Raw genomic sequence first — 13,205 nt, 5'->3', positions numbered from 1 at the left:
AATAAATAAATAAATTAATATATTTATGGTGATGGGGGAAAAGTATTTTGAACAAAAGAAGTACAAAGTTATCACTGGAAGCTTACCTCTAATATCAATTTGTTTTCACTACTATGAGTCTTTAAAGGAGTTGTATTTTCTATAGGTAAAACCAGTTTTCCTCTTCTCCACTGAATAGATGCTGCTGGATTAGACAGAACATCACAACTTATGTTGATGGGATTTCCTTCCCAAGAATAATAAATTGTTTGATTTGACACAAAGATTGGAGCATCTGCAACACATATTTATAAAAGCATATTATTGCATTGCCTTAATTTAACATTACATTGATTGGTTTAATAAAGACATGTCAATTGTTTAGATTTATCAAAATACTTTTTTACAATGTTATGCACATCCTAATAATACCTGAAATATAATCAAAAGTTTCAATTATAATTTGCTCTTTAGAATTATTACTTTTATAATATAATAAAATAAATTATTTTCAGCTGGACAAAATGCTGTCTATAATGATGTAAACTATTCAGATTAGCAATAATTTAACTGTGAATAAAATGAATAGCAATTAAAGCACTTCATTTTGCATTTTCCACAATTAAAAATGTTCTGGGAGCAATTATTAATGCATAAGAGCATCTATTTGGCTCACACACATCAAAACTATGACAAGGGAGGCTGATTTATTTTTTTCAGGAATAGTTTTTCTACGACATATTTGTCTATTTTGCTAAACTTCAGACAGCATATAAGTATTTTGTTTATTTTCACTGTGGTCAATGACTGTTGTTTTTTTTTACAGCATTTTAGTTGCTGATTATTTCTAGTTCAGTTATTTATATATTTAGAAATTTTGTGAATTATGGAACTGTTGGTGATGCAAAAATAAAATAAATGAAATAAAAAGTAAAATAAAAAATCACAAGAATAAAGACAAAAGCAACACAGAAGGAACATACACAAAAATGGAATACAGATTGTGATTAATTTTCACTATCGAGTATGAGTTGAATTCATCCTAGAACCAAACTTTCAGTGCTTCTAAAGGAAACATATTTGAAAATATGGAGCCAACTATGATGACAATGTGCTTACAGTCAAGTTCCCCCAAAAATGATAATGCTAAATTTATATTGTTTAAAGGCTGTTTATAGGTTGGAAAAGCTATATAGAAACATTTTGAAATAATTATAAAACAGGATAGTGTGGGGATTTTGACATTTAAATTAGGTGGAAACAATGTCCATGAACAGACTCTCGCATACCTGTTATGTTCAATCATGATTACTTGTTAGAGGGATAGTGAAATAAATAATACAACAAAAAAGCATCAATAATAATTCCACTGACTTTTCTATATAGACTTTTTTCTCTATCCAACCTTCTAAAATTTGAAAAGAAAATGAAATAAAAGTACAAAATTATGTATTAACACCTGAAGTTGATCTTCATAATCCTGATGTAAGATATCTAAATATGCTTGAATCCAATAATTAAAATAAAATAATAGCTTAAGTCATTGAATCAAATGTACTATACTGAAGCACCACATTTAGCAACAAATTGAATTATTACAATTTTGGCATATAAGACACTATTATGACAGTTAAATTGCATGGCTTCTAATATGACAAGTAGTTCAAAATGAGTACAAAATAAGCAAGGTCAAAACAGAAATACATGGTACATAATCATAGTTATAACAATAATATGCCATACTGTTTATTTCTAGGCCACACACTGGAAAATAGGGAGAGGAAGGGAGGCAGTAATAGTTAGTATCCTCACTCTTAATCAGGAGATGAAACCATACTTTGAAGTAGTTATACATTCAAGATAACTCAATTATTCTCAATTCAGAGCATGAATTACCAAAATTAAGCCATTCCATCCAGGAAAATTAATAGCTAATAACCATAAATATGATCATTTAGGTGGCTAAACTCAATATAGAAATAAATAAAGTAGACCATAACCTACTACTTGATAAAATAGAAAAATGTGGGTTAGACAGCATCACTACCAGATAGATTTGTAACTGGCTGACCAACCGCACTCAATGTGTAGTCCTCAATGGAACTGTATCTACATGGAGGGAAGTATGCAGTGGAGTACCCCAAGGCTCTGTTTTAGGCCTAGTTCTTTTCAACATCCTCATCAATGACTTGGCGAGGGGATAGATGGGGAAGTCATCAAATCTGCAGACAACACCAAGCAACAGGAATAGCCAACATTCCAGAAGATAAGTTTAAGATACAGAAGGATCTTGATAGACTTGAACATTGGGCGGTATCTAACAAAATGAAACTCAATGGTGAAAAAATTAAGGTCCTGCATTTAGGCAAGAAAATGCACAGGTACAGTATAGGGGGTACCTCGCTCAATAGCAGTAACTGTGAGAGAGATCTTGAAGTCCTAGTGGACAATCACTTAAATATGAGCCAGCAGTGTGCTGCAGCTGCCAAAAAAGCCAAAACTGTTCTGGGCTGCATAAACAGAGAGATAGAATCAAGATCACGTGAAGTGTTAATACCACTTTATAATGCCTTAGTAAGGCCACACTTGGAATACTGCATCCAGTTTTGGTCACCACAATGTAAAAAAATAAATAAATGTTGAGACTCTAGAAAGAGTGCAGAGAAGAGCAACAAAGATGATTAGGAGACTGAAGGCTAAACCATATAAAGAATAGTTGCTGAAACTGGATAAATCTAGAAGGAAGGACTAGGGATGACATGATAGCAGTATTCCAATATTTTGGAATTTTTTTGTGGGTTGCCACAAAAAAAAGGAAGTCAAATTATTCTCCAAAGCACCTGAAGGCAGAACAAGAAGCAATGGGTGAAAACTAATCAAGGAGAGAAGCAACTTAGAACTAAGGAGAAATTTCCTGACAATTAGAACAATTAATCAGTGGAACAACTTGCCTTCAGAAATTGTAACTGCTCCAACACTGGAAGTTTTTAAGAAGAGATTGGATAACCATTTGTCTGAAGTGGTGTAGAGTTTCCTGCCTTAGCAGGGGGTAGGACAGAAGACCTCCAAGGTCCCTTCCAACTCTGTTATTCTAGAACACGCTGAATATTTTTTTTTCCATTTTGTTTGAATTATCTTCAGATTATTGCACTGTTTTATTTCAGTTCATTACTGATTCCAGTCATCAAGGTGACAAGACTCTTATTTCAGATTAATAAAATATTAAGGTCAATATGAAACTAAAGCTATGTGGTCTAATGATTAAGGCACTAGGGTAGAAAGAGGGAGACCATGAGTTCAAGTCCCATCTCAGCCATAAAAGCCAGCAGGGTTATTTTGTGGCAGTCATTCTGTCTCAGTCCAACCCACTTCACAAGGTTGTGGCTGTGGGGAAAATATATTGATATTGATTTTTTCCTGATTGCTTATTTGTACCCTATGACTATCATTAAGTGTTGTAAGTGTTGTACCTTGATGAACGTATCTTTTCTTTTATTCTTTACACTGACAGCATATGCACCAAGACAAATTCCTTGTATGTTCAATCACGCTTGGCCAATAAAATTCTATTCTATTCTAGGAGGAAGATGTGAACTCACTGCCTTGAGTTGTTTGTAAATATAATAAAGTTGGGATTCAAATAAATAAATAAGATTTGAAATGCAGTCTACAGATATCAAACTTTTACTGAGCAGAACAATACACCTGTCTCCAACACTATTTTCTGGATTTGGTATCATTCAAGGGAACAAAATCATAGAGAACAATTTGCTCATAAATGTAAAATAGTGTAAGGAAAAATTATACAATAATATAAGAAGAAAAAATACCTTTAAAGCAAGATGAACTAAAATTGTGAATGACGCTCTCAAACCCAAAATCTCTATTAAATGATACATATTCAAATTTGCCAATATATTTTTTATATGCAGAGCTCCAAGATGGGTACAAAATGCTTGGAATGATCTGATCAACATTGACTAGAAAGGCGCAACATTTATTTTTTAAATTGATTTTGATATTATGTTTCTGTCAATACAGCAATGATTGCATTTGCTTTTCTTCAGCTAGATCATGTTTCAGTTATAATCTATACGACATTTGGGTAGTTTTTCACTATACTGTTGCCATAAGGTTTCTCTCATCACTTGAATTTTCATAACCACTTACTTTTGAAATTATTTGGGTGGTTTCTCCCACTTATTATACCTTATCAAAACTTGGGATGCTGTCTTCTCCTACTCACCACCGTCTTATATATAATGTCAGTTAAAATATGTTGAACAGCAGTGGATATCTCACAAAACCTTGGTGTGCAACCAAGCACATCTCTCAAGTTTGTTGCAGAACTATTGATGTCATACTTGTTGAATATCACTCTTCTACTGGCTATACATCTATCTAATGGCATACTAATAGAGCCATCATTTTGACATTGTTTTCTGCTACATTTGACTAGAGTTGTCACCAAGTGCTTGTTCATTCCCACTGTTAACTAGTGACTATCCAAAAGTATCACATTTGCTTGACATCATTTATTTTTGATAAATTAATTTATGCTGTTTTCTGCCAAAAACACATACTGTACTTTTCTAATGTTTAGAAATTGCTACCCCGTTTAATATTTTGTCTAATATTAAATCAGTTCATCAATCTGTAATTACTTTGACCCAATTTCCCCAAGTTTGCAAACAAGGATATTTGCCTCCTAGTATTGGGTTCATCTTCCATTTTTCAAAAAAATTGGGTAATAATTGCAAACTCTTACTTTTTGGATTAATATTGACAAAAAGTGTCTCAATACTCTAAATAGCTCTCTTGAGTTTTATTTTCAGTGCTGTTTCACACTATTTTCCGGTTTTTTGTTTGCCTCCCTTGCAAGGTTCAGTTTAAAGCCTGCAGATCAGGTTTGCAAGACACCTTCCAAACCTATTCTATAGGGCTTGTAAGATGTTGTCAGCCTTTTGCCAAGAGTTCAGTAACATATTTTGTTGTTGTTGTTAGTTGCAAAGTTGTGTCTGACCCATCGTGACCCCATGGACAACGTTCCTCCAGGCCTTCCTATCCTCTACCATCCTCTGGAGTCTATTTAAGCTCACGCCTACTGCTTCAGTGACTCCATCCAGCCACCTCATTCTCTGTCGTCCCCTTCTTCTTTCGCCCTCAATCTTTCCCAGCATTAGGCTCTTCTCCAGTGAGTCCTTCCTTCTCATTAGGTGGCCAAAGTATTTGAATTTCATATTCAGGATCTGGCCTTCTAAAGAGCAGTCAGGGTTGATCTCCTCTAGGACTGACTTGTTTGTTCACCTTGCAGTCCAAGGGACTCGCAGGAGTCTTCTCCAGCACCAGAGTTCAAAGGCCTCAATTCTTTGGCGCTCAGCCTTTCTTATGGTTCAACTTTCACAGCCATACATTGCAACTGGGAAAACCATAGCCTTGACTATACACACTTTTGTTGGCAGGGTGATGTCTCTGCTTTTTAGTACGCTGTCTAGATTTGCCATAGCTTTCCTCCAGGAGCAAGCGTCTTTTAATTTCTTGGCTGCAGTCCCCATCTGCAGTGATCTTGGAGCCCAGGAAAATAAAATGTATTTTACTTGGATTATTTTGTTAATTGTATGTAGTATGATAAAAGATTGTATTTACCTAATATAATACTTATAGTAAAATTGTGCAAATAATTTAAATGAAGAATTGAAAATGAAGTGCGTTAGTAACCTCAAATGTTAAAGCATCCTATTGTTTGGAAGGCTTCTGTAATTTCATTGAAGGATTGTTCTTGAGGTAAAGGGCAAAATAGCTTTCAAAACAGCTTGACTTTAATTCACCAAGGTTGAATGCTTCACTTAAACTATAAGATTGGTGAAGCATAATTTTTAAAGCATACTACCCTTAATTGGACATCTTTGTCAGCTAGCATTTAGATTAGATATGAAACCAAGAATATACTGTATTGCTACTGTATTGCTACTCCTGATATATGACCTGAATGTAACTTTTTATGTCTCCCTTTGTTTTTCCTTCTGAATAACTTTTTTGGTGGGTATTAAAATGTTTAGGGTTGAGAGTCTTAATTTAATATAACTTGCTTACTTCATTCTCAGTACTTCCAAAGGTTTTGGATGTGTTTTCTTTTTAATTGCAGCCATATTATATAGTAGCTTCCATTAAGAAAGTAGGCCATCAACCTTTTGAAAGATACATAGCTAGAGGTCCTTGATAATGATTGACAAACTTCCTAAAATCAATTTTCTAACATATTAATACAAAGACACTTTCAAACAGAATTACAAGAATTGAATTTATTTCCCTTTTCCCTTTCATTCAAGAAGTTGGTGCTGCTATAATAACATGAAATTGACTTGAAACATAAAGCCTCATTTAACTACAAGTAGAAGAGTCAGCTTCTACTGTCTCTTCTGTCTGCTCTAAATATAGAATTATTAAAGTAGACTATACCTATGTATGAAAATGTGTGTGTTTGTGTGTGTGTGCGTGGTATCCAACCATTGCCCTACTTGTGTGTTTGTTACATTTTATTTCTACTTTCGCTTTTGGAATCCTAAGATATACGAAGAGTACATATGTCACTAAAACTATAAGACATAAGAATTGCAAACTGAAAACCTACAGGTACATAACTCATGTCGCAAAGAACTTTATCCACTTCATTAGACTCCTCAGATCTCAAGTAATATTGTTAGATATTGCCCCAATCATCTTAATTTTATCTAGCCATATAGAATCCAAATCTGAACAAATAAAGTAATTTTATCAGCAAAATATGTAGCAAATGCTAGTCATTTACATTTAAATCTTCCTGCCCAACATTTTCCAACAGGAAGTGCTTTTTCCTTTAACTGTTATTCCTGATGACTAATGGCTGATAAATACAATTTTTGACTCCAGTTATTGTTAGATATTGGCAACAGTAGTCTTCACTCTGGTTGCTTTTCAAGTGGGAAAATAGTTTGAATATGATTGGCTAGCTCTCTTGATAGCTGATAGCTCCCTATAAAAGGGCTGTCTGTCAGAGAGGCTAGCTGCTGGATTGTACATAGTTGTGAATAAAAGAACTGTTGTTGAAGCCTGTCTCCTGTCTCTCTATCCACAAATCTAATACCTGCAACGAAGGTGGGATTCTGAGAGATACGGAGAATCCAAAAAGAGCTGACAACAAGACAATCCAGCCCAGTGGCTAATAGCGAACAGCGGCCATGTTGTGTGCCAAATTCAAGCAGACCAAAGTGTGGCAAGCATGATAGCGTTTTACCTGCCAACACCATTCGACCCGACAAAGGAGAAGTGGGGCACTTATATGACCAGATTTCGTGGAAGCGAATGACCTCCTCAGGTTGTTGGATAACCGAAAGCGAGCACTATTCCTGAGCCATTGTGGGCACGATGTCTTTGACACCATCGAAGCCCTGTCTGAGCCAACTCCGGTAGAGTCGGTACCATGGTAAGTGCTACAAAATGCACTCAAGACAAACTACGCCCCAGCACCATCAAAAATGGTGTGGCATTATGAATTCTGGCATAGAGTACAGCAGGATGGTGAGTCCATTAATCAATATGTCACAGCACTCCGGAAGGCCGCTGCTCACTGCAAATTCAGAGACTTGGATGATATTTTGATTGATCAGATCATTTGTGGCATAAAAGACCTCCGACTCCAATGGAGACTTTTGGCCAAAACAAATCTGACATTGCAGGTTGTGCTTGACAAGTTTTGGGCAACCGAGTCATCGAACAGAGCAGCAGAGTCATTCCAGATGCTGACCACTGTCCCAGCAGCTGCGAAGCCAATGGCCACGGTATATGAAAACCTCTACCACGATAAGGAAGATGACGGAAGCGGAGATGAAGTATACCGCACTGACCAGAAGAGACTCACAGACCAAGAAAATAAAAGACAACCATGTGCCAGCTGTGGGGGTCAGCACCAGAGAGTGTCCTGTCGCTATAGGGATGCCACTTGCCACCGTTGCGAGCACTAGGGCATTTGGCAAGGGTTTGTCGAGCAAGCCTGCCTGCTTATCTGCAAACTGGCCCCAACATGCCAAAAACAGAGGCTCCAAGATCTACAAGGTGGGAAGCCTGGAAACCCAGGCATGAATCTACCAGCGTGAAGGCTCTTAAAATGAACCAGAATAGGGCAAGCAAGCTCATCCTGCAAGAAGAAGCTTCATTTCACCATCCAACTCAAGGGATCACCCTGTGACATGAGTATTTATTTGGGAGGGATTTTGACTTGGTTACAGACCAAAAGCCACTTTTGGGACTCTTGGCTGGGAATCGACTGACTCCTGTGGCTTTGTCACCCTGATATATGCAGTGGGCCGTATTCCTATCTGCATATAGTTATAAACTGCTGCACTGGCCTGGACGAACATTGGGACATGCAGTTGCCCTCAGCTGTTGCCCGTTGCCAGACTAGTTGGACCACCCAACCCTGGGACTCCCCATCCTCTTGATAGACTGCCTGGACTCTGGCTTTGTTATCTCCCCCAATGTGACCAAGCACCCATCTAAGGACACAACATTCAAAACTATATTGAACTGGGTGTGGAAGGGGTGGCCAGAAGGTCCATTAGGGGCAGAATTCAAGCCATTTGCAAATCAGCAGCATGAGATATCCTTGCAAGGGGGGTGTTGAAATCTTTGCAGGAGGGCCATCTGGGGATTGTCTGGATGAAAGCCCTAGCCCAAAGTTTTGTGTGGTGGCCAAATATGGATTGGGAGATCCAATGGTGGGTATCCAGGTGCCTGCCCTGTCAGGAGTCACGGCTAGTTCCCCCGTAGCACCAACCCAAGAGTGGGAATGTCCCCGGGCCCCCTGGTCAAGGATCCATATTGATTTCACCGTCCCCTTTCACGGCCAAACACTCCTCATAGTTATGGACGCCTATTCCAAATGGATAGAAATTATTTTAATGAGCACCACTATGGCTGAAGCCATAATTAAGGTCCTCTGAAAATAGTTTGCCACTCATGGGCTACCTGATTCCTGGTGTTGGATAATAGGCCACAACTAACCATTATGCAATTCGAGGGGTTCTTAAATGAACTAGGGATACGCCATGCCCTCATAGCACCCTTTCATCCAGCCAGTAATGGCATTGATGAAAGATCCGTTTGGTCAGCCAAGGAGGCATTAGGCAGACTGGCACCCAGGGACTGGCAGGAGAGAGGAGATAAATTTCTCCTGTATCAACACATAACACCCAATGTGATAACAGGACGAAGCCCGGCAAAGTTATTAATGGGTCGCTGGCTCAGACCTCTACTTGACCACCTGCACCCCAGCTATTGCCCTGAAACAACAAAAACACAAAACTGCACCAGGACCTTCAACATAGGGGACCTGTTCATGCCCAGAACTTTGCCGAAGGACCATTATGGTTACCTTCACAGGCCCTAAATCTTACATAGTAAGACTACATGATGGGCACCTATGGAGGCGACACATTGATCAGATTTGAAACCGCCTTAGCCCAGATATCACCAAAAACACCATAGAGCAGGAATTTAATTCTAATCCATTCCTAGCAGACTCAACTCCGATGGAACCAGAGGATGTACAAGAAGAGCTGGGAATCCAGTGATGCTCCTCCCACGAACCAGTTCTCATAGACATCCTGGCCCTGCCCAAAAAGTTCTAGGACTTTCCAGGGGCGGAGCAAGATGCAGCAACAGGCACACCTTTTCAGCCCACTGCCGCCATGATGACTGAGCCATGCAGGTCAGGTAGAGCCAGCAAATGCCCCGCCTACCTGCATGACTATATATGTAAATAGTTGGTTCAAGAGAGGAGGGGTGGTAGATATTGGCAACAGTAATCTTCACTCTGGTTTGCTTTTCAGGTGTGAAAATAGTTCAAATATGATTTGCCAGCTCTCCTGACAGCTCCCTATAAAAGGGCTGGCTGTCAAAGAGGCTAGCTGCTGGATTGTACATAGTTGTGAATAAAAGAGGTGTTGTTGAAGCCTGTCTCCTGTCTCTCTATCCACAAATCTAACAGTTATCATTATAATGCAGCCCCAAGGAGGAGGTCTTAAGTTCAGTCACATCCATTCTTGATTTTTCAGACTGATATTCTAGGTATTGCAACTTTGTCTCAAAGAATACACCAGGATTAGAGATTGCAAAGATCTATTTAGGAAAAGTCATATATAGTTCCCATACTCCCACTGACTTCCAAACAACAAGGGGGTCTAGCAACTCAGGAAGCAATTCTGTTGGAGAGCAATATGATAAATGTAGTGGCAATAATCTTATCCCTGTTGGGAAATAGCACACCGAATTATTGTTAAGAGTTATACATTCCTTTACAAAGAAATATGCAAAGAAAAGGGATATGAAAATTGAAATTCATACAAAATATGGTTATGTATGCCTGCATATACAGTGTTAGAGGAGGGTATGTAACAGTATATACATGTGTATGAATTTAATAGTTTTAGGGGAGAAAGTATGTCTTTAATATATATAGTATATTTAAAGTTTATATTTTAAGTAACTCTCTCTAATGCTGTACCATCACTTTGATATGTACCTTTATTTGCTAATTAATAAGGACATTGATTTAAATTCAGGGATACCCACCCAATGCCCCATCATCTGTAAGCTGCTTTCCTCCATCCATAGCCTGATACATACAATGACGCTGAATTTTAGCAGCAAAAAGGATACATTTTTATGGCACAACTTTTTTCAAAAAATAAAGAAAATCCATTATTACTTCAACAATGTTTGCTTGTTTGTTTTAAGCACAAAATCTTATTGAAACAAAATTTATCATGGCATTTTTGTTTTAGGATTAGAAAGGCCTCCCATTTGCTTCTACAGCTTTTGGTGACTGGTCACAGATCTGTTTAAATATAAGTCTATAAATACAGGTAGTCTTCCACTTGCAACAGTTTGTTTATTGACTGTTCAGAGTTACAACGGCATTGAAAGATGCAACTTATGACCGTTTTCCACACTTACAACCATTGTGACACCCCTGTGGTCATGTGATCAAAATTCAGATGCTTGGCATATGACTCATATTTATGACCACTGCAATGTCTTGGGGTTATGTGATCACCTTTTGTGATCTTCCGACAAAGTCAATATGGAAGTCAGATTCACTTAACAACTGTGGCAAGAAAGAAGATAAAATGGGACAAAATTCACTTAATAAATATGTCACCTAACAACAGAAATGTTGGGCTCAAGTATGGCTGTATGTCAAGGATTACCTGTAAAACACAAACTGTAAAGTCCTTTGTTATCATTATATTTAGAGGAAACAAAAAAAAAAATAACTTACATTCAATATCAAGATACATGCTCTTTTGATGCCCTCCAATTCTACTTGCAGCTTCACAATCATATCTTCCCGAATCTGTCAATTTCACATCTTTAATGTGTAGTGATGACCTTCCATATTGTCCTTTGACTTCTATTCGATCATCTGGACTCTATTTGTAGAAAAATAAATTGTTAAGATTAACAATTGTAGAATTGTTACAGGATACCTATTTTATAAATTCTTTGTAATATACACATAATGCATAAACTAAGTATTACTAAAAGGAAATCCTGTAAACATGAAAAAAAAAAAGATTTTCCCATTGGACTTACATTATTCCCTAAAGTATTCAATCTTTTATCAACCTGACTATATGTAAAACATGCCCTATGTTACATATTATGCTTATGACAATTTTGGTAGAATTGATTTTTACGATTCTATATTTATACAAGAATGCACAAAATGCTACGCTACGAAACTATGTGATCGGGCTTGATAAATTAGCACTTTTGAAAATTAATGAGTAGTTACAATCAGCTTCTCCTCTCCCCTTCTCTCCCTCAGGCTTGTCCCATAGATCCTCTCCTTTCCCCTTCTCTCCCTCAGGTTGGTCCCATAGATCCTCTCCTCTCCCCTTTTCTCCCTCAGGCTTGGCCCCATAGATCCTTTCCTATCCCTTTTTCTCCCTCAGGTTTGCCCCATAGAAGTCTCTCCCTTTCTCTCCCTACGGCTGGCCCCACAGAAACATCTCCTATCCTATCCCCTTCTCTCCCTCAGACTTTCTAGCCCATTCTCTCCATGAGGTTTGTCCCACAGAAGCCTGTCCTATGCTATCCCATTCTCTCCAGAGGGGGAGTAGAACATCTAACTAATTAGCATTAGAGCATGTTATAATAATATAGGAAATACTAATGCTTTGATGGTCATTTCGAAAAATCCTTTCTTAGTGAGCACCTAGAAGCCAAGAGAAGCATACATGGCAAACAGAAGCATACAGGGCCTCTGGTGGCTCAACAGACTAATGCAGTCTGTTATTAACACAGCTGCTTGCAATTACTGCAAGTTCAAGTCCCACCAGGCCCAAGGTTGACTCAGCCTTCCATCCTTTATAAGGTAGGTAAAATGAGGATCCAGATTGTTGGGGGCAATAAAAGTTGATTTTGTATATAATATACAAATGTATGAGACTATTGCTTAACACAATGTAAGCCGCCCTGAGTCTTCGGAGAAGGGCGGGATATAAATTCAAATTAAAAAAAAAATTCAAGTTTGTAGGCTTTACAGTTCTGGAGAGTTTGTGATTACGGCGTGGGTGGTTTTCGCTTTTATATATATAGGTTTATTCCATGTATCACAAATTAATATGCCATCTACCAATACACTTTACATGAAGCAATGATAACATTAAATTATTTAAATATAATTTATTATACAAATTAAAAATAATATATTATTAAGGAACACTTTTATGATTATATATCATAGAATACTTTGTATTATTTTTAAAAAGTCTTGTAAATTACAAGTCATTCACAAATGTAATTAGTATGTCCAGATACAGAGTCAATATGGAACTTTTAACATAAAAGTTTATGTTAAAACATAACATAATGTTAAAACATAATGTTTAACATAAAAGTTTATGTTATGTTATGTTTGGAACCCTCACCACATCTCTGACATCAATACAATACAATTGAACGTGTCCAGAAATCCATTCCTCTGAAAACAACAAAATACCTTATCCCACCAGACTTGAAATCCTAGGCTTAGAAAACTTGGAACCTCGTCTTCGACAAACCCTAAGTTTAACTCACAGAATCATCTATTGTAATGTCCTTCCTGTCAAAGACTACTTCAGCTTTAATTGCAATAATACAAGGGCAACCAATAGATTTAAACTTAATGTAAACCGCTTTAATCT

The 13,205-nt window shown here is 37.4% G+C and overlaps 1 protein-coding gene across 1 annotated transcript in view; it reads right to left on the bottom strand.

Moving 5' to 3' along the window:
* NCAM2 (neural cell adhesion molecule 2) overlaps positions 1-13,205 on the bottom strand; it is a 182,988-nt gene that overhangs the window by 66,308 nt on the left and 103,475 nt on the right. Inside the window, exons 9-10 of the mRNA XM_058186494.1 lie at positions 11,297-11,447; positions 87-274 (exon numbers count right to left, since the gene is read on the bottom strand). Of these exons, the coding sequence (XP_058042477.1) occupies positions 87-274; positions 11,297-11,447 (339 nt within the window). The remainder of the gene's footprint in view (positions 1-86; positions 275-11,296; positions 11,448-13,205) is intronic.

Source organism: Ahaetulla prasina, chromosome 5, assembly GCF_028640845.1.
Source record: "Ahaetulla prasina isolate Xishuangbanna chromosome 5, ASM2864084v1, whole genome shotgun sequence".
Classification (NCBI taxonomy): domain Eukaryota; kingdom Metazoa; phylum Chordata; class Lepidosauria; order Squamata; family Colubridae; genus Ahaetulla; species Ahaetulla prasina.
This window is presented reverse-complemented; position numbering and strand designations above follow the sequence as displayed.